Source organism: Quercus suber, unplaced genomic scaffold (assembly GCF_002906115.3).
Source record: "Quercus suber isolate HL8 unplaced genomic scaffold, Cork oak 2.0 scaffold_381, whole genome shotgun sequence".
NCBI classification, from domain to species: Eukaryota; Viridiplantae; Streptophyta; class Magnoliopsida; order Fagales; family Fagaceae; genus Quercus; species Quercus suber.
Genome location: NW_027069833.1, coordinates 133,342 through 160,731, shown reverse-complemented (window position 1 = coordinate 160,731; position 27,390 = coordinate 133,342). Strand labels below are relative to the sequence as shown.

Here is a 27,390-nt window from a genome sequence, read left to right as displayed (position 1 = left end):
CATAAATGCCCCCTTTGGCAGGAATCCAAATGGGTCTTTCAATGTCTCCAATGTCCACCAGAGGAAGTTTTCTTTGTATAGAAACCAGAGAATTAGACCTAAGTGGCTTCCAGACATAGCTTTTTTCCTTCAATACACTTGAAAATTTTGCCTTAAGACTACTTGCAACATCATATACTACTCTGCAATCATACCCACAAGAAAATATTTTTTTTTCCATCCTCCACAGTAGATCATATAAACTGTCTTGTTAATTCTCTAAGGTAGAGGAGTTTCCTCCATCCTCAAGAGAATTTTTGAGGGAGTTTAGCATCCAAAAGGATAGATCTCAGCAGATTTTTCTCTTGTCCAAGCCACCCCAATTGAGCCAGTTTGAGCAAAAACATTCCATGTATGCCTCATCATTTTGCCTTTTTATAGTCTGCAACTCTCCTGCACCCCAAACCTCCATCACTCTTTGTCGGTATATTGAATTCCAAGCTACTTCATGAGTTATCACCTCAACTCCATAGAATCTGCTAAATTGCTGCTTTGTCAGCATAATGACTTTTTTAGGCAGTAAGAAGATGTTAGATAACTTAGATCAGTATACTTATTGTTTATAAAGCACTAAGTATAGCAATTGCAGCCTCCCAGCAAAGGAAAGTTTCTTAGCTCCTCAGAAATTGATTCTTGCATCTCAGACGTAGTTTTCATTGTTTGATTTCATATATTTGTCATTTTATTTAACAAGAAGAGTGATTCTAGCAGGGTCAATATGCATGCATTTGAATTTAGAACAATCTAAACATGATGTTGTAATTACATTTAAGTCCATTTCTAGAACCACTTTTGTCTAATTGGTTGTTTTTTTTTTTTTTTTTGGTTTCTAATAGGGAGGACTGAACACTGATGACATAGCAATTATTGGTGTTGTTGGACTGTGATTGGATTGATAGGACACAAGGATAGCTTTTTCATCAATTATGAACTTCAATCCCAGTAATCTTACTAGTATACTTTTAATATGTTGGATATGAACGAATTAAATGTCTAATTCTTTTTTTTCATAATTGAAAATAGATAAATGTACAGTAATCTAGGAAGTATTGACATGGATACAAATACGGGTACGTGTACGACACAAAGACACAGCAATATTTGAAAAATTAGGACCCGACATGGAGGTTTTGTATTACCCTAAAAAAATCGAATCCCATGAAGTTTGCACTCAAAACCTTCATAGAGCTTTAAATAATTAGGCTATTTATGAATAAATCAGACTTAGCTAAAAAAGAACCCATATATTTCTATAATTCTAAATCTTTTATTTCCTAGAAGATTCCGGGAAAATGGAGAGGCCTTGCAAAGTTATTGATTATGTGGAAAAAATGAATACTTGAGACGTGAAAGCCGGAGCATCTGTTTCACTTTTTTCTCTTTTCTACTTTTAACTTTTTGAAAAACCATGTAACATTAATCATGTTAACTTTTGATTTTTGATCGAGCTTGTCAGCTGCACATTATATGAGGACTTTTGTTGGTGTTCATTGCTTTCCTCCAAAATTTGGTTGGAGTTAATTTTTGTCTTTATTTTTTTCCTTAATCTAATATGTTTGGATTACAACACACTCACCCTATTGCAATGACCAGGTTAAAGGTTTCCTTAATTGCAATTAAAATTTTCCACAAAGATATTGTGGGGCCCGTAGGTCTGATAGCCTCGGCCCATCATATAGCAGGCCCAAGGCCCATGCCGAGGAGCACAAGTTATTTCTGAGAGAGAGGGGGAGAGCCTATTTTCCTGGATCCACGCCGAGGATACCTTGTCCTCGGCCTGACAAAGGTGATTTTGGGGAGGGGCTAACCCCAAAGTAAGCTGTCACTCTCGCATTTAATGCACTCAACTAACCCTCCTGGCCGCATTAATGGGGAGGTAACCCCTTGGCAGGATAACGTTGGTTAGAGTGAGCCACTTGAGTGCCGATAAGGCCTTTGATGAGACGGACAACCAGAAGAAAAGCGAATAGATGATCAACAGATGGAAGCAGGAGATAGGAAGATGAAAACTATAAAAGAAAAGCTAGTAAAGCGAACAGGGGGGGGAGGGACAGAGAGGGAGAACATGGAAGCCTCCTCGGCCTCCCCATTTGTAAGAAAACACTTAGCCATTTTTCATAAGAAAAGTTTGGGCATGGTGATCGACGGCCAGCACCTAAGCCTGTCAGCCCACTCTCTATAAATTTATTGTTTGGGCTTATTGGGCTGAAAACCCAACACTCAATGCAAATTGAGCCCTTACACTTTTTATTATAAGTTAATTTTAGAGAGTATTATTCTCTTTTTTTGCTTTCTAGGTTCAAGATTTTTACTTTATATTATGTTTGAATGGAGGGGGACAGAGAGGGAGAACATGGAAGCCTCCTCGGCCTGTGGCCGAGGAGCATTCCCCCATTTGTAAGAAAACACTTAGCCATTTTTCATAAGAAAAGTTTGGGCATGGTGATCGACGGCCAGCACCTAAGCCTGTCAGCCCACTCTCTATAAATTTATTGTTTGGGCTTATTGGGCTGAAAATTAAAAACTTTAAACTTAAAAAAAAAGAAAAAAAAAAAAAAAAAAAAAGATTTATGTGTACATGACTCTTCAACATTTTTTTTTGGTCTTATGGTACGTGGCATTGTTCAATTCTACAATACAAGATCATTTGGATTTGAATTTTCTTTTCATTACTTGATCATGTAGAATTTATATTTAACTATCATTTTTAAATAGTAAGAATTAACACGTCACACCCCAATTTATCTATATTTATTTATATTTTCTTTTATTTTTTGGTACATCTTACTATATGTTTCCAATAATATAAGTATATCTCTTTAGTAAAATTTCTTTATTTTTTTCCCCAAAAAAAACAAACTCCTTTTCATTTTGCATTTTGAGAGTTAGGGATACATGAATGCATGGATTTTTTATTTTTTATTTTTTGGAAAAGATGCTATAAATTTTATGGTTACAAATTTGAGACATGTTCTACATTGCAACCCATAAACAAAAAGAGAAGTTTTCATTTAATGTTATGGTTATATTTCTATGATATTCCTTTGTATATTAAGGCATATAAAAGTGACGTTTATTATTTAATTTACTTAAAATTAATTGATTTATATACATTTTATGTTATCTAAAACTTTTTTTTTTAATATAAAGTTTCAATCTATGATATCTTTATCAATTGACCTAACTAAAACCCACGAAAAATTGATATACTCTAACGTGTACTCTTTAATTCATTTAACAAAAAAATTATTGATTTGTATAAATTTCTACCTCCCTCACTAAGCAGGAAACTAATATTTCACATGCATTGGTCTGATGCGCAATTATTGAGCTCAATTTTAGAGTTAAATATTAATCTTATAAGGTATTAACGCATTGTGTTTCAGGATTAGATAATGCATTTCTGGCTAGGAGCATAACGCGCATGCTATAAAGTTAGTATATTTTAATAGTTAATGCACAGTGTAAATTCTCTAACAAAATCCAATAGTCTATTTAAGAATAAAAGTTACAATTTTAAAGGTACCTCATCTTTTCCTACTTCATTGCTATAATATAATGGTTCCTCGGGCACCACTTCAATTTTCACACATAAGCTGCTTTAAACTCAAGCTCTTTCTTTCTTTTTCTTTATATGTGGGAATGGTTAATTGGTCAGACTTTTTTTTTTGAGAAGCTAATTGGTCAGACTCAGACGTGTGAACGCTGTCTTATTTTTACTTTATTCTACAGGGTAAGGAATAAAGGGGGCACTCAAAGAAAGGCCTACTTTTCTTTTTGTTAGTCAAAAGTGAAATAAAAATAAAAATATAAAGATAAAGATAAAAGTTTCTCAAAAAAAAAAAAAAAAAAAGATAAAGATAAAAATCACTTTATTAATGCCTGTCTCTCTATTCCTCAGATGGTGATGCTGTGAAGAAAAGATTCCTCAGATGGTGATGCTGTGAAGAAAAGAAAAGAAACGGTGTCGTATAGTTTATCTGAACAAAAAAAATATAAGAAGGCACAAAACGGCAGTGTTGGACTTGATGAAGTCACAAGATCAGCACGTGCACAACTTAACACCCGAAACAGTTATGAAGCTGTCCAGGTGTCATGACATGATTGGCTCCGTGTAGTTAGAGATAGGTAGTTAGTTTGTTAGAATTTTGGCGCCATTTCTTTTCCCTCATTTCCTTTGCTCCGCTCTGATGTATATATATGGCAGAATAGCATATATTTATTTGTACTCTCAAGTATAAAGAAATATAATTTGCCTCAAGTATATAATTAACTCCCATGCTGCAAAAAAAGTGTTCAGTTACCTTGCAAATTACACAGTGCCTATCCTTTTAGTTTTCACATTCTCTAACATGTTTAATGGTTGTATTTGTTATAGTTTTATAGTTTAACTAATACTTTATATTGTTTTCAATAGAAGGGTTCTAATATTCTCATTAGCAACATATTGTATCTGTCTCAAAAAAAAAAAAAAAAAATTCTCTTAGTGGAACTATTTATTTATATATAAAAAGAATGTATGTTTATTATTTCTACATAACTATACTTGCTTTTCATACCATCAAGGCTACAAATTTGAGGAAAGAAATACCTATTTATACTCCAATTTGCTCCTTTATAAGAGTATTCTCATCAGGTGTGCCAAATACCAAATACCAAACACCAAAAACCAACTCTCATCAGGTATTTCAAATCTCATAAAATTTGTCACACAGCTACAGTACCGTCTCAAATATGAGACGGTACGGACATCAATGCCAAAAATATTTTGGCTTATTTAATTAGTTTTTCTCTCTCCTCCAATCGGATATCTCTCTCTTCGTCTGCAACACAGCTCTCCCTCTCCTTTATGGTCTCTATCTCTCTTGCTCCCTATTTCTTTCTCACTTTCATTTTTTTTTTTTCTCTCACTCTCTTCCTCTCTCGTCCTTACTCTACTCCGCCGACTTCAAGCCACTGTTGTGCCGCCGAGTTGTGAGTTCAAGCCATTGCCGTGTTGCCGATCTTGCCTAGAGCTGTCGCCCACCGATCTTGCCTAGAGCTTCTCTCTCTCTCTCTCTCTCTCTCTCTCTCTCTCTCTCTCTCTCTCTCTCTCTCTCTCTCTCTCTCTCTCTCTCTCTCTCTCTCTCTCTCTCTCTCTCTCTCTCTCTCTCTCTCTCTCTCTCTCGTAGTGTTTCTAATGGTGGTTGGTTGATTTTGGTTGTAGGTGGTGGGTTGATCAGGTTGTGGTTGTTGATGTTGTGGTGTTTTTTTTTTTTTTTTTTTTGGGGTGTAGGTGCTAATATTGGTTGTAATGTTTGTTTAAGTCTTTTTTTTTTTTTTAGCAGTGGCTAATATTGGTGGTCAATGGTTGATTTTGTGAGGTGGTTGGTGGTTGTGGGCTGTGGCAGTTGATCTGTGGGTATGGGTGGTGGAGGATTTTGNGTTTTCTTTTATATGTGTGAATGTTAATTGGTCAGACATGTGAACGCTGTTTCAATTTTACTTTATTTTTTTTGGACTTTCTACAGGGTAAGGAATAAAGGGCGCGCTCAAAGAAAGGCCTACTTTTCTTTTTGTCAGTCAAAAGTGAGATAAAAATAAAGATAAAGATAAAGATCACTTTATTAATGCCTCTCTCTGTTCCTCAGATGGTGATGCTGTGAAGAAAAGAAAAGAAACGGTGTCGTGTAGTGTATCTGAACAAAAAAAATATATAAGAAGGCGCAAAACGGCAGTGTTGGACTTAAATGAAGTCACAAGATCAGCACGTGCACAACTTAACACAGAAACAGTTACTGAAGCTGTCCAGGTGTCATGACATGATTGGCTCCGTGAAGCTAGCGCTAGGTAGTTAGTTTGTTAGAATTTTGGCGCCATTTCTTTTCCCTCATTTCCTTTGCTGTGCTCTGATGTGTATATATATAGCAGAATAGCAGATATTTATTTGTACTCTCAAGTATAAAGAAATATATTTTGCCTCTAGTATATAATTAATTCCCATGCTGCAAAAAAATCTTCAGTTACCTTGCAAATTACTCAGTGCCTACCCTTTTAGTTTTCACATTCTCTAACATGTTTAATGGTTGTATTTGTTATAGTTTTATAGTTTAACTAATACTTTATATTGTTTTCAGTAGAAGGGTTCTAATATTCTTATTAGCAACATATTGTAACTATCTCAAAAAAAAAAAAAAAAAAAAAAACTTCTCTTAGTGAAACTATTTATTTATATATAAAAAGAATGTGCATTTATTATTTCCACATAACTATACTTGCTTTTCAAACCATCGTCGCTACAAATTTGAGGAAAGAAATAGTTATTTATACTCCAATTTGCTCATTTTTAACTCCATTTTACTATTGATTTTTTTTTTTTAGCTTTCTTAGATAACTATAAAATTTTAAAAATCTTATGAATCTATTTTAAATGAATAGATTGGATTTTAACACATTATTGTAATTATTTAACATATTATTAATTTCTAATATTGTGATGGTAAATGCTTATTTAAAAGAGTAACAAACTCACAGACACAACAATAATTCACAGTAGTTTCTCACTTTCCCTAACTAGTAACAAAATCCAATCGGTATAATTTAGGGTAATTGTTATTGAGATTTTAAGATATGTTTGGAAGGCTTTCCTTGTATTTTCCTACTTCATTGCTACCATAATTCTTCGTTGTTAAAAAAGAGGACACCCACTTCACCTTTACACATACGCTACTTTGTCTCAGAAGGAAATTGCATAAAACTCAAGTAGTCAAGCCCTTTGTTTTTTAAACGAGAAGATGGGAAGGGAGGGACACTTTAGCTTGAGTGCAAACTTGATCATGCGATATCTTTCAATCCGACAGTCCGATTTGGAAACCGGGCATACTGCCATGACAATTAGAATCTCAAGATCATTTTTATGATATGCAATGAACAAGTTAATGCATGTAATGCAGTCATGATTTTTGGGGTACATGGATGGTCATTCCAGTCATTCTCCTTGATTAAATTATGAGTGCAAAATCGAGTGTCTACAGTCACATTTGTCAAAACTTTGTTTGAGTGAGACTGTTATAAAAGATCTATCATTATTATTGGAACATTTAACCAGCCTTACGAAATTGGATCTAAGAGAGTGCAAAAACCTTTCAACTCTACCTAATGCAATTTGTAGTTTGATGTCTCTAAAAACTCTCAATCTATTTGGCTGTTCAAGACTTGACAAATTGCCAAAGAACTTGGGAAATGTTGAAGGCCTAGAGATGTTAAGTGTGCATGGAATTGGTATAAGAGGGCTACCTTCATCCATCATTCTCTTAAAAAATCTCAAAAATCTATCTTTTAGTGGATGTGATTTTCTATTATCTAAACCATCCAATAAGCTCCTCAATTTTCCTTTATTGCAAAGGAGTCCAAATGCCATGGGCATGTTAATGCATACTTTATCAAGCTTACCCTCTTTGAGAGATCTTAATCTAAGCTATTGCAATCTTTGGGCAGTCCTTGATGTTATTGGCTGTTTGTCCTCTTTTAACTTTTTTTAAATCTAAGGGAAATAATTTTGTTAACCTTCCTAAAAGTATCATTCAACTATCTCATCTGAAAACTCTTTATTTGAGTGGTTGCATGGATCTTCGATTGTTGCACGAGCTTCCATTGAATATTATGTATATTAATGCAGATCATTGTGTGTCATTGGAAACTTTACCCATAAGACCAAAAGATGATTTTCGTCATTTTCTCTATTTTCCTAATTGCATCAAATTGATCAACAATCAAGGTTACAATGACATCTTCTTAAAAATGCTAAGGCGTTACACTCTCTCTCTCTCTCTCTCTCTCTCTCTAAGTTCTAAACATCTTGATTTGTATGTTTTAGGGAGCATATTTGGGTTACGAACATTTTCTTATTACTAGAAGTGAAATTCTAAAAGTTTAGCCATCAAAGTGAGGGGACTTCACTTAATCTGCAAGGGCCTTTAGATTTTATGGGAATTGTTATGTGTGCTGTTTTTGTATTCCGCAAGCATCGTCCACTTCCTACACCCCCTTGGGGTTTGTGGGGGATCACAATTTCACTCCCTAAAACCACTCTAAAAATAGGCCCGCATGGTGTGATGTCGAAGGTCATAAAAGATTTGAGTGTGTTTTCCTCATCACTAATTGGTTTTGTTAGGACATATGTGGATCATGTCAAGAACATATGTTATTTAGAATTGGCTAATCCTTTGACAAAACACACTTTACTTGTGATTGAGTAGATTTAAGATGTGTTTAATACTTCAAGAAACGAAAGTTAAAGTTCAAGTATTGAAGCCATGCAAATCTGTCTAAGAATCAAGTGAAGAAGTACTGTGTTTTAAAACTTGACAGATAGCTCGACAAATGTATCTATCGAGATTTAAAATATGAAGCTCGACAGCTATATCTATCGAGAATTACGAAAATCAGTTTTTCAGATCAGATTTCACGCATATCCATGTGTATGTGTTTAGGCTTTCTTTTCTCACAACCCTAAACATATATAAGGATTATTTTAAGGGCTGTCATAAGGTTGTTGCACTTATTGTTGCAAGCATATTGTGACCGGAGACAATTTACCCTAGTTCATCTTTCTCATGAAGAAGCTGCTGTGTTTGTACGCTGTAGGGTTTTGTGACCAAGGAGTTTTGTGATCTTTATCATGTGGATAAACTGAAGAACTTTGCAGCCAACATCTTTCTCAAATTGGTGTGTTAGTCACGTATTGGGATCTGTACATCGATTGGTTAGTCACGTACTTGGAGCCGTGCATTGAAAGGAGAGATTGTCACTACAAAACAAGTCAAATTGGGTATTGAGGTAAGGGTTCAACTATAGGTTGGTATAAGGTACTAGGATTCCTTTACTTGTAACTGCTTGTTTTGATAATAGTGGATTCTTGGGAGTGGTGACCTTAAATTCACCCGGTAGGGTTTTGTCTCGGTGGTTTTCTCCATTCGTAAACAAATCATCCGTGTCAAATTTATTTTCCACTGCATTTAGTTATTTGGTGATTTGTTTGTGCTACCAGGCTTATTACATATTAATTGACTTAATTAATTCACTTGGCTAATTAATTGGTTAATTTACCATAAGGAGTCAATACATTCTTGGCCAATCATATTTTAAGGTAGAATGACACAGCTCACAGTCCAACAAGGTTTTACACATTATCTTCATTTTTCCTATAATGTCATGGGATTTGAAATTTCTAATAGCCATGTCATTATTATTTACGAACAATTTGGTAAGATTGGTTCATCTCACCTTTGGTTGAAATATTTTCCCTTTGAGAATTTCCAAGGGAAATCAGGCAACAAATTGAGTCAAATCGATGCTAATGGATTTAGTCAGATTGATATTAGAATTGAAATTGAAGGTCCAGGCTTGGAGGTGATGAAATGTGAGGCCCGCTTGGTATATAAGCAAGACATTGAAGATCTCAAACAAACTATAGCTGGGAGCAGCAGGTGCAGCATCACTCCTTATGAGTATGATCTTGATGATTTAGAAAAAGATACCAAAATTAAGCGCAGTCGTGATGACTTTGATGGGGATAAGAATGGACCTAGTGGAGAAGCTACCAATAGTGAAGTAGATATGGTTGTCAAAATCTTGATCTGGATCCTACGATCCTACGATTTTACGATCCCACCTGCCCAAAATGATCTAAATCTTTTAAGGATCTTAGCGATCATTTAGGATCGTATGATTTTGACGATTCCAAATGATTTTGATTTCTTGCAATCTTCTTTAACTTAATAGAAGGTTCAGTTGGACCCAAATGAAAAATAATATTCCAATAGATCAAGTTTTGCTATTCTAATGTAGCGAGATAGAGTGTTAGTTGAAAACAAACAAAAAATAACATCCCAATGGAGTGTTACGTTTTGAGATTTTTGACATTTTAAATGATGCTTACAAATGGATGTAATGATCATCAAATGGATGCAAATTTTTGATTTTTTATGAATGTATAATTTATGTGATTATTTAACATACCAATTTGTTTTTTTTTTCTCAAATAATGTAGGATTTTACGATTCACGATTCGATCCTATGATCCACGATCTCACCTTCCTCCCACGATCTTACGTAGGATCTTGATTTTGACAACCATGAAGTAGACATACCACACCTAAAGAGGATACGGCTTCCTAATCTAATTGAAAGATTCATTCCACATTTGGAAAGTTGGATTGGGAACTCAAGCACGCAAGAAGAAGCTATAACTAATTTACCCGTTATAAAGGATCTATCATTATTATTGGAACATTTAACCAGCCTTACAAAACTGGATCTAAGAAAGTGCAAAAACCTTTCAAGTATTCCTAATGAAATTTGTAGTTTGATGTCTTTAAAAACTCTCAATTTATCTAGTTGTTCAAGACTTGACAAATTGCCATAGAACTTGGGAAATGTTGAAGGCCTAGAGGTGTTAAATGTGGGTGGAACTGGTATAAGAGGGCTACTTTCATCCATCATTCTTTTAAAAAATCTAAAAAATATATCTTTTAATGGATGTGATTTTCTATTATCTAAACCATCCAATAAGCTCCTCAATTTTCCTTTATTGCAAAGGAGTCCAAATGCCATGGGCATGTTAATGCATACTTTATCAAGCTTACCCTCTTTGAGAGATCTTAATCTAAGCTATTGTAACCTCTGAGCAGTCCCTGATCTTATTGGCTGTTTGTCCTCTTTAACTTTTTTAAATCTAAGGGGAAATAATTTTGTTAACCTTCCTAAAAGTATCATTCAACTATCTCATCTGAAAACTCTTTATTTGAGTGGTTGCATGGATCTTCGATTGTTGCCCGAGCTTCCATTGAATATTATGTATATTAATGCAGATGGTTGTATGTCATTGGAAACTTTACCTATAAGACCAGAAGATGATTTTCGTCCTTATCTTTATTTTCGTAACTGCATCAAATTGATTGACAATCAAGGTTACAATGACATCTTCTTAAAAATGCTAAGGCGTTACATTTAGGCTTCTCTCTCTCTCTCTCTCTCTCTCTCTCTCTCTCTCTCTCTCTCTCTCTCTCTCTCTCTCTCTCTCTCTCTCTCTCTCGTGTTAAGTTCTAAACATCTTGATTTGTATGTTTCAGGGCGCATATTTAGGTTACGAACATTTTCTTATTACTGGAAGTGAAATTTCAAAATGGTTTAGCCATCAAAGCGAGAGGACTTCACTTAATCTGCAAGGGCCTTTAGATTTTATGGGAATTGTTGTGTGTGCTGTTTTTGTATTTTGCAAGCATTGTCCACTTCCCACGCCCCCTTGTGGTTTGTTGGGGGGATTACAATTTGAATCCCTACAACCACTCTAAAAATAAGCTCGCGTGGTGTGATGTTGAAGGCTATAAGAGATTTGAGTGTGTCTTCCTCATCACCAATTGGTTTTAAGGTGGAATGACACAGCTTACAATTCGATAAGGTTTTACACATTATCTTCATTTTTCCTATAAGGTCATGGGATCTGAAATTTCTGATTGCCATGGCATTATTTTTTACGAACAATTTGGTAAGATTGGTTCATCTCACCTTTGGTTGAAATATTTTCCCTTTGAGAATTTCCAAGGGAAATCAGGCAACAAATTGAGTCAAATCGATGCTAATGGATTTAGTCAGATTGATATTAGAATTGAAATTGAAGGTCCACGCCTGGAGGTGATGAAATGCAGGGCCCGATTGGTATACGAGCAAGACATTGAAGATCTCAAACAAACTATGGCTAGGAGCAGTAGGTGTAGCATCATTCCTTATGAGGATGACCTTGATGATTCAGCAAAAGATACCAAAATTAAGCCCAGTCGTGTTGACTTTGATGGGGATGAGAATGGACCTAGTGGAGAAGCTACCAATAGTGAAGTAGGCATACCACACCCAAAGAGGATACGGCTTCCTAATCTAATTCAAAGATTCATTCCACATTTGGGAAATTGGATTGGGAATTCAAGTACGCAAGAAGAAGGTGACTCTGATTGTGAGGAAGAGAAATCCCAATGAAATTGATAGATCTGATGAATCTGCGAGGCTGATACAATATTTCTCTCTCGATTTTTTTTTGTAAGTCACCATCTTTCTCTCCTCTTATGGAACTCATTTGTGGCTGTATATTCCTTTTTTCTTTTGGTTCCTTGGCATTTCCTTTCTTAAATAGGGCCTAAGGTTGTTTGGTTGTTAATGCAGAAAGTTGCTTCCTTGAAATTGATAATCAAATCTCTAATAAATAGCTTCTGGAGTTGTTTTACCCATTCCATCCATACCCCAAATTCCGATAAAGCGAATATCCTGCAAACCCAAGCCTAGTAAATTCTCCAATTCCTCCATACGAGAGTTCATTTCAACAAGATCCAAATGTGAGTAGTCAAATTTTGATTCATACATTAATTTTTTAACAATTTCTTAAGTAACCTTTGACTCGCATCTACCACAAGAAAATACAATAGTTTTGCAGAGTTAGCATCGGCCATAAAGAGGTAAAAGGTTTACTAAATGTACAATGTTTAGAATTAGATTTATTCCATAAGGGCAAAGGAAATCTAATTCCACAATAATTAAAATATTCCTTTTCATTATACTTTAGTAAACTGCTTTGAAAAGCAAAGACAAAAAATGTTTAGGGCAAACACGTAGGCCAAAAGCCAACTACTTGCTACAAGTTTTACTTGGCCTATGTGGTATACCTTTTAAGGAAAATGTAGTTTGGAGAGAAACTTTTTGAACTATTCATATATCTTTTTATTGGGTGTAAATTTTAAAAGTCTAACCGTTAGATGACATGTTCTTATTATATCATTCGTGCTAACAAAATTTCAAGAAGATCGATGTCATCTATCAAAATTTTATATTTTAAGTTTTTGTGGTCTAAAATTATGTGTAAAAAATAAGTTTATTGATCAAATAGTAAATAACATTCGATTCGAACAAAATTTGATATTCATCTTAAAAACATGAAGAACATGCAATCCAATGATTAGAATTTCAAAATTCACACACAATAATAAAATATATAGGCAGTTTGAAGAGTTTCTCTACTAACTAGTTTGGAGAGAAAATTTATTATAAGTATAAATTAGTAAACCATTGTTGGAGGCAAATGAAAAGATTAGCAATCATTAGGTGGATATGATTTGCGTACTAGTCAGTAGTCACAAATAAAAGAAAAAACAATTGTATAGCAGCCTTGGTCAAAATGGTTTGAAATCTCTGGACACCTTTAAAGTCTAGATTAAACAGCCTTCAAAAGTAGTGGCGGAGCCAAAAATGTCTGCATAATTTACGCTTAAAGCACTATATATATATATATATATAGACACTAACTAATTCCTCAAGCCGGCTTCATATAATTCAAGATCTATATTTTATTTCATTGAGTCAACTATATTTTTCTTAAATATATATTAATCATTTAATCACAATTAATATTTTTTAAACATTCTAAATCAATATGTTTTTTAAATAAATTAAAGATTACATTAATGTTTTAAAAATCTTAGTGCTTATATACATACGCAAAAGGATAGCTAAAATTACAGTTTTACTCTTGAGATGTGAAATAGTCATTATGTCAATGGATGAAGTTAAATGAATGTTACAAAATACGGAGTCTACACACTAATACAATAACGTAAGATTTAGGCCAGGCCGCTTTAAGCTTATCACCAACAGCAACATAGTGCAGACATATAGCAGTTGATGCAGCTACTTAGTGCTGATGCAAGTAGAGAAGCCAAGTGAAAATTAACATGTTAGCAACATAAGGGCAAGATCCTGACAGCCCTAGTAAGCAAAAAGAATAACTGTAATGGTAGACATTAACTAAAACTTGTTTGAATAGCATAGATATATACCATTACAAAATTTTAAGATTCTGCATGATCAACTTTTTGTACTAAAAGCATGAAGAACATCCTCACTATCTCACAACCTACTGCATCTCTCAGCTTTTTCAAGGACTTTTGAGTCTATACTTTTTGTAACCCGAACCACGAGCAATTTCCTTACCCAATATTTGCAGTAAATCATGCATTTGATAGCCTTCTTGTGTGACATTTAGAAGAGCTTTTCTTCGAAGAACATCTATACTGATGTCCGGCTTGTCATAAAGTCCCTTTAGTATATATTTTACACGACTTTTGAACTCTCCTTCGAAGAAACAAGCAAAATCTAAAAACATTATTTTTTCTCTTTCCTCGAGGCCATAAAAACTTATTCGAAGCACATCTAAAATCTCCCTTGGAGGTTGTTTTTCCAATCTATGAAGAGTATTTTTCCATTCCTTTGAACTTTTTTTGTGTAGGAATAAGCCCAAAACTTCCAGAGCTAAAGGAAGGCCACTAGCATAATTTACAAACTTCTGACTCAACTGTACATAACCTTCTATAGGATGGTCTACCTTGAAGGCTTTCATACTAAAGAGATTAAGAGATTCATCATTGTTTAATTCCTTAACTTTGTATATTTGAGCTTCAGCCACTTCATGTCCTAATAGACCTTGATCTCTGGTTGTAATAATAATTCGACTTCCTTGACCAAACCAACTTTGTTTTCCTACTAGTGCTGCTAATTGTTCAGGTTGATCCACATCATCAAGAATGATAAGGACCTTTTTATGACATAATCTTTTCATTATCATATTGATTCCACTCTGAACATCTGATAAATCAATACTCCTTTCAAACAAGGAATCACAAAGCAGCTTTTTTTGTAAAATAACTAAACCATTATCTGTAGCTTTTTTACTAACATTGGGAAGAAAGCTGCCGCCTTCAAAATCATATAGAAATTTATTATAAAATTTTCGTGCTAAAGTTGTTTTACCGATTCCACCCATTCCCCAAATTCCTATAAAGCGAACACCCTCCAACCCCAAGCCTAGTAAATTCTCCAATTCCACCAAACGAGAATTTATTCCAACAAGTCCCTCGGTTGAGTAGCCAAAACTCAATTTTTTCTGTATGACTCTAACAATTTCTTCAGTAACCTTTGACTCGCATCTACTGCAAAATAATACAATAGTTTTGTAGAGTTAGCATCGGCCATAAAAAGATATAAGGTTTACTAAAGGTACATGTTTAGAATTAGATTTATTCAGTAAGGTAAAAGGAAATCTAATTCCACAATAATTAAAAGATGCCTTTTCCTTATACTTTTGCAAACTGCTTTGAAAAGCAAAGACAAAAAATGTTTAGGGCAAACAAGTAGGCCAAAAGCCAACTATTTACTACAAGTTTTACTTGATCTATTTGGTATATCCTTAATCAAAGTATAAACTAGTAAGCCATTGACGGAGGCAAATGAAAGGACTAGCAATCGTTAGGTGGATATGATTGATTTGCATACTGGTCACATACCCAAAAAAAAAAAAAAACAATTGTATAGCAATCTAATAAGGTTTAAGGTTTTTGCAGTAAACCGAAATGATATTATAATGAATTAAATTATTAATTAAAATACAAATAAATATATAAATTTGTATACAAAAATAGCAACATTTATTGAAAAAAAATTAAAGTAATTTAATTTCAAATGATTTTTTCATAATTTTTATAAGTTAATAGAAAATGAAAATTATAAATTAGCATAAAAAGTTGTGTTTATCGTTCTTTAAATAAAAAACATTTCAATCTAAATTAATATCAATTTTAATATAAATTTATTAATTACACATTCAACATTCACATGTCATGATGTAAAATCATTAATAATGGCAATGACTATATATGAAAAATCTTACTCATCCTGTATATCCCATCCAGAAATGCTAGCAACTTGTGTCAAAGCAGCTCTCCACTTGTAAACATCCTCTCCGTTATCTTTGAAACACTCTTCATGTCTTGTAAAGGCTTCTGCAAAAATCCCCTTTTGATTGCACACGTCACTAGCATCCGCATAGTAGAAAATTGGCACAACTGTCAACCTTCTCTTTTTCATGCACTCAACAATCTTTGCTAATTCAATCAAGCACCACCTAGAGTAAACATAGTGTTTTGAGAGAACAACAACAACAAGCGCCGATTCTTCTATGCCTTTCAAGAGATCTGGGGTAATGAATGTTCCTCGCTGGAGTGTTTCATTGTGCCTAAATGCGAATATGCGTCTCTTTTCCAACACCGTGTATAAATGGTCTATAAAAGTTTTGCGGGTGTCGGCGCCGCTGAAACTGAGAAAGACATCGTACATCCTGTTAAAAGAAGAAGAAGAAGAAGAAGAAGAAAGAGGAGGAATAGATGAGGAGGAGGCATTTTCTGTGTCCATAAATTAAAGTTATCAGAAAAATATATACCAAAGAGATGTAGAATATATATTCAACTAATTTTGAAGAATTTAACAAAGGAAAATACAAATTAAGGAAGAAGAAAACAGATTTGATGTGGATTTTGATTTTAAAAAAGGAGATCGACGTGGTTGAAAAGTGAGATCACAGATTCACGAAATTGCAGAGATGAGGAAAAACTGAGAAAAGCCTTTCGAAATAACGCTGGAGTGTTGGTAATTAAGTGACAGAGGGGGCAGGCATTCTCAATTATACTAAAGTCTATATAAAGAGGCATAAAAATAAGTCCTAAAGTGATTCCGTGTGGTGACTAACCAAAAGAGAAAAGTGAGAAGTGAGAATTGAGACAGTCACATATATGTCAAGGATTCACACATAAATCGGTTCTCAAGTATCCTTCTTTATCTTCCAGGTATCTTCCCAGTAAAATGTTTGGGCTTATGATAAAGTTAGAGAGTTCTATGCAATTCCCTTCCGAGTCAAGCAGCGTATGTGTAAAGTTGAAATTGGTGTCCTCCTTCCTCTGACACCACGAACCTTCATAGAAAAGTATTCCAAAATTGTATTATTATTATCATTTAAAATAGGCTTTTGTTAACGAGTAAAAGTTTTCCCCAAAAAAAATTGTATATTAAAAAAAAAAATTAAATCAAATAAATATGTCAATTTCCAAACATATTATTAAGAAGCATAATTTTTTTTTTTAAAAAAAGGACAAAATTTAACTCAAAACTACCAAATTTAGGAGGAAAGCATTGTGCACCGACAAAAATCCTCTTATTTAACGTGAGGATGATATTAATGTTACATTTTTTTTAAAAAAAGTTAAAAAAAGAAAAAGGAAAAAAAAAGAATAGAAAATAGTCATCATTTTTTTTTTTTGACTCAAAGGGTAGGGAATAGTCATCATTGGTGGAAGTGATTTCTGCCTTCCGTGACTATCCAAAAGAAAAAAGTGAGACAGAGGGCCCGGCGTTCACGTGTCAAAGTGTTCATTTTTTCTACATTAATCAATCAGTTTGCAAGGCCTCCTTATCTTCCAGGAGTCTTCCAGCGAAACAAAGGGGTTCCTTATCCTTTCCTACTTCATTGCTAAGATGGTTCCTCGGTGTCAAAGGCGCGCGAGTACACGCACTTTAACTTTACACATAACGCTGCTTTTACTACAAAAGAAAATTACTTAGGTTCGTTTGGATGGAAGAGTGAAAAAGTAGGAGAATAAAAAATTATGGGAGAATGAAAAATATTTAGTTTTTTTTTTTTGTGTGTTTGGTTGGAGGGGTGGAAAAGTGGGAGGGTAGAAAACTCTTTTGTTTAGTTGGAGAGAAAAATAGAAGGATGAAAAATGTAATTTATATTGTGGGGACTCAGTTCTGGAAAGATTCCCCAGCAATACATTTGTAGAGAGTAGATCAAAGGTTTAGACGCTAACAGGCTTACAACGGAGCACCAACCAATTTTCTTTTATTGAGAGGTGATGAGCCCAATTTACAACTTAGGGTAGCTCCTCGGACCATGGCCGAGGAGGTTCTCCCTCCTTAACTGACATCGCCTAGGAGGCATTCAATGCCCTTTCCTCACCTTCCTCCCAAAAAATCCCCCCCTCTCATACACTTTGCTCACTTTTCTTATATATATCTCTCTCTCCCCTCTCCTTTTGCCTTCTGTTGATCATCTATTGGCCTCTCCTCTGACTCTCCGTCCCATTAGAGGTCTTATCCGTGCTCAAGTAGTTCACCCTGATCGATGTTGCCCTGTCAAGGGGTTACATCCCCATTAATGCAGCCAGGGGGGTTGGGTGAGAGCATTTAATGCAGAGGTGATAGCCCGCCTAAGGCTTGCTCCTTCGCCGTGCTCCTATCGCCGACGCGTGGCAATGGGCCCTCTCCTCCTCGGACATTCAACGAGTCCCCCTCGGTGGTGAGGTACTCAGGTCCTTCCGAGGTCTCGGAAGCCTGAGGGTGGGCCCTCCTCGGATAGGTTCCTCGGGGGTCGGTCCTCGCGCTTTCATCCTCGGACCCCTCATGTATCCTCGGCGTGGGCTCTTGGGCCTGGTTTGGAATGGGCTGAGGCTACTTGATTTTCTGGCCCCATAATATCCTCTCAAAATCTTGCTGCACGCATCCTCAGGCGGGGAGAAGGATTTTGACATCCTCGGGCCTGTTCCGTGCCCAGTCGAGCCTTACTTTAGGTCAGCATGGGGGTCTATTCATCTGCCCAAGGCACGTTGCTGACGTTTCGGAGTGCGTAACGTGCCCATCATTAAATTCAGGCGGCTCTGTGTTCCCCACGTCTAACGAGGCGTTACCAATCCAACGGTAGAGGTTTGTTTAGCATTTATGGGCGGAAAAACCCTCACGGCTCTTCAATTTGGGGTATAAATACCCATACGAACCGCTTCTTCCTGTTCCTTATTTGCAATCAAGAATTCTCGCGCGTCCTTCCTGAGTTCAGATACACTCACATCTCCAGCACTAAAAAAGCCTGTCCGAGGAGCTCCTCCTCTTCCCAGTAAGTCGCTCTACCCCTCTCTGAGCTTTCTTCCCCTTTACTCTTTCTCCTTCACTTGTTCTTTCTTAGTTCCTTTAGGCGTCAACTGGGATGGGTAGGTTTAAGAAATATGTCCACACTGAGAAGGCGATGGAAAGATTCATCGCCGACTACAGAATTCCCGGCAATGTAGGTCTGAGATATAGTGAGGACGGGGATTGGCGCTTACATAGGCAGGAGGGCGAAGTGGTATTTCCCATTGTCGCCTTCCTCGAAGGGGGAATGACGATCCCCATGGGGTCGGTGATGAGGGACTACCTCACGCACTTCCGGTTGGCCCCTACCTAGTGTGGGATAAACGTCTTTAGGATTTTGGGCTATGTGGACGCCTTGAACGAGAAGATGGGGCTAAGGTTGACCCACCACGACGTGAACTGGTGCTACAACCTTCAACTTCTTAAGGGCAAGTCTTATTACCTGAAGACGAGGGATGACAGGGTGCGGCTCATCCAGTGCCTCCCTGAGTCCAGCAAGGGGCTGAACGAGGACTTCCTCATCATGTCAGGGGAGTGGTATGATGGTCTTCACTACCCAACAATGGAAGGGATACCAGGTGGGGTAGTAGGAGTAGGAGGGGTTTTAAGTTCTTTTGCCCTTTTTTCTTCCCTTTTTCCTTTTGCTAACATGGTGGTGTTTTCCCCTTGCAGATCCACACGCTTTTGAGCGCCACTTCCATTTGGTTAACCGGGAAGATTTGCAGAAGGTGCTGAGGGCGTCGGTTTACGTAAACGAGGACGACAATTAAGTTAGGGCTGCCCACATAATCTTAGGGTATAAACCTGTCCAGAAATCGTTCTCGGTCCCAAAGCACGTCATCCGAGCCAACGATCCTCGGCTTCAAAGGATTACTATGACCAAGGACGAATTTTCGTTCCTCGAGGAGCCCTCCGATCAAGAAGCTGTCACGCTAGCCGCCCCCTCTTCTTCCCAACCATTTGCCGAGGCCCCCGAGGAAGATCCAGAGGGGGTAGGGGACGCGTTTGACGTTTTCGCTCAGCTTGATCAGTCCGAGGACCCTCTCGGGGATTTGGGTGATCCTAGTTTGACCGAAGCAGACTTCCTCGCTTCAGAAGCCCCTCCTCCGCCAACAATGGGTTATAAGAGGAAACCCACCACCAACTTGTTGGACCTGATTGAGGGCCAGCCGGGGAAGTCCCAACAGAAGCTTCCCCCTCCTCCTCCGAAGACTAGGTTGACTTTCACTCAGCAAAAGCTTCCTCCTCCTCCTTCCCAAACGAGCCAGCCCCTTGGGTCCGTGCCTGCCGAACCCAAGAAGAAGAAGGATAAAGGCAAAAGGCCTATGGAGGAAAAGACGGTGTCCTCGCAGGAGGAGGACAGTACCCTGCAGCCGTCCAAGCAGCTTAAGATAGGTGGCAAAAGCCCGGACAGACAGGTCGTCGACACCATCTCGCCCGAGGCTCAGGCTTGGCTCCCAGCTCCGATGCTCCATGGGGAGCCCTTGAGGGATAACGCCTCCCTCAGGGACTTCAATTAGGGCAAAGGTGCGCGCGTGGCCGATGTGCTAGAGAGGAGCCTGCTGCTCCCAGCGGACATGGCCGAGCTTAACTCTTTGACGAGCGAGCAGGTCTTCCTCAGCCTTAAGCGATACGTGGGGATGGTAAGGGCTATAGTTTCGACTCTCCTCCCATTTTTTTTTTCTTTTGTTGGGCTTATAGTGCATTGGTTATTCTGACAGGCTGTCCAGGCCATCTATAGGTTGGAGGGGGCGGCGAACGACCAGAGGAAGGCCCTCAACCAGGAGCGTGACTAGCGCTTTCAGGCTACTTGGGCTTTGAAGAATTCCGAGGCTGACCTCGCCAAGGCCCGAGAGGACTTGAAGGTGGTGACTAGGGCTCGGGACAGTGCATTGTCTGGCCTTGAGGGCGCCTAGAACCAGGCCAAGGAGCAGACAAAGCGCCTGGGTGAGGTGGAGGAGCAGTTGCAGATCGCGAGGGATTTGATTGCAGATCTGCGGGCTAAGGTGACCGCGGTTGAGGGGGTCCAGAGGGAGGCAGAATGGGCCAGAGACCAGGCGTAGCGGGCTAAGGACGAGGCAGATATTGGCAGGGAGATGGCCCTGACTACCAAGGAGGAGGCTGAGTCCGCAGCCTATGCTGATGGGGTGGCTGCGGTAGAGGCCCTCTATAAAGCTCAAATCCCGGGGGTATGTAGGCGATACTGCTCCCAGGTCTGGGTTGAGGCCCTCAAACAAGTTGGTGTGGAGGCCACATCCGACCTGTGGAAGGCAGAGAGCGTGTACTACCCCCCGACTCTCCGCGAGGCCGCCCTTGATGGCGCCCCGGCTGGGGAGATTGTTGAGGAGGTGGAGGCTGCTGAACTAAGGGAGCATCCGAGTGAGGAGGTGCCCCAAGAGATAGTGGAGATCCCTTCCGGCACTCAAATCCCCATCACTGAGGAAGCAGTCGTTCTCGCCGTACCCCTGTAGGCCGTCCCCTCAGGCCAGGGATCGGAGGAGTCAGGGGTTGCCCCTGTACAGCCTGAGCAAAAGGAGTAGATTCCCTGGCATCTCGGCTCATTCTGCTTTCATGTCATTTTATTTTATTTTGTTGTGCTTCTCCTCTATGTACTGTGGCTCTTGCTACGCAACCTTTATGGACTCATTATTGTAATAGGAGTTTAATTTCCCTTCTTATTTATTTTGGGTTGTTTATTTGTTTGCATGCTATCTGCTTCCTTTCTTTTCTTTTTATTTGCATAAGTTGTATCTCGGCCAACTATGCCAGGAACCACGATAATGGGGAAAGAATGTGTACGTAGGTAGTCCCCTTGTGTCCTAAGGGTTAGGTAGGATTTTGGTCCTTTCCTAACTTAGGGTATTTTGAAGTAGTTAGTCTCCCCATAGGCCTGAGTCCGAGGACCATGCAATACCTTGGTTCTGTCTAATATCTCCATTCTTCTGTAAATATCTAGTTTTTCCATAGGTTTGAGTTCGAGGACCATGCAATACCTTGGTTCTGTCTAGTACCCAGGTATAGCTGAGCGGTTAGTTTCCCCATAGGCTTGAGTCCGAGGACCATGCAATGCCTTGGTTCTGTCTAACACCCATTTTTCTGTAAGTATCTAATTTCCCCATAGGTTTGAGTTCGAGGACCATGCAATACCTTGGTTCTGTCTAGTACCTAGGTATAGCTGAGAGGTTAGTTTCCCCATAGGCTTGAGTCCGAGGACCATGCAATGCCTTGGTTCTGTCTAACACCCATTTTTCTGTAAGTATCTAGTTTCCCGATAGGTTTGAGTCCGAGGACCATGCAATACCTTGGTTCTGTCTAGTACCCAGGTATAGCTGAGTGGTTAGTTTCCCCATAGGCTTGAGTCCGAGGACCATGCAATGTCTTGGTTCTGTCTAACACTTCCATTTTTCTGTAAGTATCTAGTTTCTCCATAGGTTTGAGTCCGAGGACCATGCAATACATTGGTTCTATCTAGTACCCACGTATAGCTGAGCGGTTAGTTTCCCCATAGGCTTGAGTCCGAGAACCATGCAATGCCTTGGTTTTGTCTAACACCCATTTTTCTGTAAGTATCTAGTTTCCCCATAGGTTTGAGTCTGAGGACCATGCAATACCTTGGTTCTGTCTAGTACCCAAGTATAGCTGAGCGGTTAGTTTCCCCATAGGCTTGAGTCCGAGGACCATGCAGTGCCTTGGTTCTGTCTAACACCCATTTTTCTGTAAGGAGGGGTTTGTCTTCGGACCGCTACACTGGGGATGGTTCCTCTTCGGGTCGGACGGTCAACCCTGCGGCGCTCTGGGGCAGGGATTGTTCAGACTCTGGTTTTACGTGTAGCATTGATCTCACCTTCACTTCGAGTTCCCATCTTCCTCATTTACGAGGTGCCCCTTGGCCATTCGCGCTCCGCGCCTGACGTTTCGAAGCCCGAGACACGCCCTCATTAATATCCTCGTGAATTGCTACGAATCAAGCGGTCTGTGGACTCTTTGGGACTTGGCGTCCTCGTGATTAGTATTGCTGATAATCTTCTTTTCGAACTTCGTGTGGATTAATTCCCTCCAGTCTTCAACCTCTTTATATAAGGCTTTCTGGGGGAAACGTTTCTCCGCACTTCATGAATTTCCCAACACAACCAGAAACATGTCTTTTCAGCTCCCCAAGCCCCTTCAATAACCCCGCCAGGATTGTGACCAGAGTTGGAAGACATGGGGCGGCTTTGGGCGAGTGTCAGGACATCTGGGCCAAGAGCCGTTGTGACCGCAGCCCCTACTAGGTTTCCGGTGCGGCAGAGTCTAGGTGTAACCCCGATTATGCCCTGCGTGGTGGCCAGGAGGGATGTCGCTGAAGCACCTAACATTCCTCCCCGGAGCGCACCCCCACCGGAGGAGACGCACAAGATCACGTCATGGCTGGTGCCCGAGTGTCGCCACCTCCAACGGCCAACGCCAGTGAGGATTGGAGAGAATCAAGGGAACATCATGAGGGAGGACGTCCCGGTGCCCCTGTGTCTGCTCCTCTCTTTGTTCCAGCTCCACCGCACCAGACAAGGAGTTGTTGGTGGCCTTGGAGCATGCTGGCCTCAGCCCCATTCCCTCTAGCTAGTTTTAGAACAGGCCCACCTGGGCCTCTGTTTGTAGAATTAGCTTGTAAAAGTAGTTTTAAAACACGCCTGCCTAAGCCTCTGTTTGTATATTGTACCTTTTTGTTTAATAAAGTAATATGCAGCTCCTTTTCATTTTTGTTGAATCTTCTATTTTGGACCTTTTATTTTTCTGCAATGTTTGTTTGGTAGTTCTTTTTTTTTTTTTGATGCGTCATCACCAACCTTCCGTAGAATGACTACTTAGAACGATCGCCTGTTGCGCCGGCCAGTGCACTAATCCTCCCCACAGACGGCGCCAATTGTGGGGACTCAGTTCTGGGAAGATTCTCCAGCAATACATTTGTAGAGAGTAGATCAAAGGTTTAGACGCTAACAGGCTTACAACGGAGCACCAACCAATTTTCTTTTATTGAGAGGTGATGAGCCCAATTTACAACTTAGGGTAGCTCCTCGGACCATGGCCGAGGAGGTTCTCCCTCCTTAACTGACATCGCCTAGAAGGCATTCAATGCCCTTTCCTCACCTTCCTCCCAAAAAATCCCCCCCTCTCATACACTTTGCTCACTTTTCTTATATATATCTCTCTCTCCCCTCTCTTTCTGCCTTCTGTTGATCATCTATTGGCCTCTCCTTTGACCCTCTATCCCATCAGAGGTCTTATCTGTGCTCAAGTGGTTCACCCTGATCGATGTAGCCTTGTCAAGGGGTTACATCCCCATTAATGCAGCCAAGGGGGTTGGGTGAGCGCATTTAATGCAGAGGTGACAGCCCGCCTAAGGCTTGCTCCTTCGCCGTGCTCCTGTCGCCAACGCGTGGCACTGGGCCCTCTCTTCCTCGGACATTCAACGAGTCCCCCTTAGTGGTGAGGTACTCGGGTCCTTTCGAGGTCTCGGAAGCCTGAGGGTGGGCCCTCCTCGGATAGGTTCCTCGGGGGTCGGTCCTCGCGCTTTCATCCTCGGACCCCTCATGTATCCTCGGCATGGGCCCTTGGGCCTGGTTTGGAGTGGGCTGAGGCCACTTGATTTTCTGGCCCCACATATATAAATTGACTATTATACCCTTGTTACATAATATGTAAGAAATAGATTTATTTGTACTTATTACATAATATAAAATTTATCACATCATATATATAAATTTATATTATTATTTTTATTATTATAATGTAAAAATTGCAATAATGTACAACTTGATCAGATCACGTTGAAAAAAAAAAAAGTGTTACATCCTTAACATTTTACAATATTTTCACAATAAATCATATATGATAAGTTATTACTGATTTTAATTTGAACATATCACTTAAATATTTTTTTTTTATCAGTATTAGTTAGTAACAACTCACCACTTAAAATTTATAGTAAAAATATTGTAGTGACATTTCTCAATTTTAATTTTTTCTTCTTTATTTTATTTTTCCCTTATATTTTGTTTTGATTGTGTTATGTTTTAGTTTTCTATGCTAAGTTTCGGTGCTTGGTGGTGGTGCTGGTTTTGGTGGTTATTTCCGGCTTCCTTTTTTTTTTTGCCGCGTTAGGTTGTTGGAGACATTGGGAGAGGGTATTTGGGTAATTCCACGGTAAGAGCAGTTTTTTCTCCATAGTTTTCCTCTCGATTTGGGAGGAAAAAAATTGGTGGGCCCATGAGGAAAATTTTCTCCCGGTTTTCCATCCTCTCTGTTTTCCTTTGCTTCCCAAACAGTGGAAAATATTGTTTTCCACATCATTTTCTACCCATTGTTTTTCATCCTCCCTATAATCCCTCCAACCAAACATAGTGTTAGAGCATTATATGCAAAAACTCTTGTGTATTTTAACGTAGAATTTTTTTTTTCTATTTTACATAATTATTTTTCAAAAATTCATACATATTATCTATTTCATATTATATTTTTTATCATTTTTTTTTGTTNTCGGATCGGGTCTGCAAATTCTAACCAGTTTTGCCATGTCTAAGTACACACATTTTAACTTTACACACAGAGCCCTTGTATGCAAAAATTCTTGTGTATTTTAACGTAGGAATTTTTTTTTTCTATTTTACATAATTATTTTTCAAAAATTCATATAAATTATCTTTTTTATATTATATTTTTTATCAATTATTTTTTGTTACTCTTTCAAATCATCTCTCTTTTTGTGTATATAAGTCATAAAGTGATTCCGCGTGGTGACTAACCAAAAGAGAAAAGTGAGAAGTGAAACAGTCATATATATGTCAAGTATTCACACTTTACTCGGTTCTCAAATATCCTTCTCCATCTTCCGGGTATCTTCCCAGTAAAATGTTTGGCTTATGATAAAGTTAGAGAGTTCTATGTAATTCCCTTCCGAGTCAAAGCAGCGTATGTGTAAAGTTGAAATGGGTGTCCACCTTCTTCTGACACTTCGAACCTTCGTAGCAAAGTTATCCAAAATTGTTTTCTATTTTACATAATTATTTTTCAAAAATTCATACATATTATCTATTTTATATTATATTATTTATCATTTTTTTTTTACTCTTTCAAATCACCTCTCTTTCGTGCTTTGTGCTTTATGCACCTAGCATCAGGTTATATTATATTTTTTATCATTTTTTTTTTACTCTTTCAAATCACCTCTCTTTCGGTGCTTTGTGCTTTATGCACCTAGCATCAGGATGTAGTCTATATATATATTTTTAGCGAATTTTTTTAACATGTTGGGTCACAAGTTATCTGGGTCAGGTCGGGTTGACTCGCAAAAAAATGGGGTCGGATCACAGGTTAACCTGTTTTTACTTTGGGTCAAAAAATTTGAGTTCGGGTTAGGTATTTTTTGAGTCGGATCAGGTCAGATCTTCAAATTCTAACCAGTTTTGTCATGTCTAAGTACACGCACTTTAACTTTACACATAGAGCACTTGTATGCAAAAATTCTTGTGTATTTTAACGTAGGAATTTTTTTTTCTATTTTACATAATTATTTTTCAAAAATTCATATAAATTATCTTTTTTATATTATATTTTTTATCAATTATTTTTTGTTACTCTTTCAAATCATCTCTCTTTTTGTGTATAGAAGTCATAAAGTGATTCAGCGTGGGGACTAACCAAAGGAGAAAAGTGAGAAGTGAAACAGTTATATTATATTATTATATGTCAAGTATTCACACTTAACTCGGTTCTCAAATATCCTTCTCCATCTTCCAGGTATCTTCCCAGTAAAATGTTTGGCTTATGATAAAGTTAGAGAGTTCTATGTAATTCCCTTCCGAGTCAAAGCAGCGTATTTGTAAAGTTGAAATGGGTGTCCTCCTTCTTCTGACACCTCGAACCTTCATAGCAAAGTTTTCCAAAATTGTATTATTATTATCATTTAAAATAGGCTTTTGTTAACGGGTGGGCGAGAAGAAATCTAAAAGTTTTCAAAAAAAAAAAAAATTGTATATAAAACAAATATATTAAATTTAATTAAATTTTATCAAATTAACTATTCCAATTTCTAAACATATTAGTAAGAAGCATGATTTTTTTTTAAAGGACAAAATTTAACCCAAAAAAAAAAAAATACCAAGCTTAGGAGGAAAGCATTGTGCACCGACAAAAATCCTCTTCACGTGAGGATGACATTAACGTTACATATTTTTTTTTTTCAAAAAGTTAGAAAAGAATAGGGAATAGTCATCATTGATGGAAGTGATTTCTGCAAGTCAGACAGGGGGGTCCGGCATTCACGTGTCAAAGTACTCTTTTTTTTTCCCGCATTAATCAATCAGTTTGCTAAGCCTCCCCATCTTCCAAGAATCTTCCCGCAAAACAAAGGTGTTCCTCATCTTTTCTACTTCATTGCTAAGAGCATTCGTAGCAGATTAGTTAAATTTTTGTACTGTTTGGTTAATGAATAGTAGCATTTAGTTTTTATCTATCAATTTTTCAAATACACTTTCTAATAAACTCTCTATCACATTTAAATATTAT

The 27,390-nt window shown here is 38.0% G+C and overlaps 1 protein-coding gene across 2 annotated transcripts; it reads right to left on the bottom strand.

Moving 5' to 3' along the window:
* Nucleotides 1-13,597: 13,597 nt before the first annotated feature.
* Nucleotides 13,598-16,782, bottom strand: LOC112035375 (disease resistance protein Roq1). 2 transcript variants are annotated; one of them, XR_010623935.1, is made up of 3 exons: nt 15,785-16,782; nt 13,899-15,047; nt 13,598-13,759 (listed from the first exon to the last, which is right to left on the bottom strand). XR_010623935.1 is itself a non-coding variant. In XM_024068211.2 (2 exons), exons 1-2 carry the CDS (start codon nt 16,303-16,305, stop codon nt 13,997-13,999), a joined length of 1,572 nt encoding a protein of 523 aa, XP_023923979.1. In that variant the 5' UTR covers nt 16,306-16,782; the 3' UTR covers nt 13,598-13,996. The 2 variants fall into 2 exon arrangements, 1 of the variants encoding a protein (XP_023923979.1); XM_024068211.2 differs by having other exon boundaries at nt 13,598-15,047.
* Nucleotides 16,783-27,390: the final 10,608 nt, after the last annotated feature.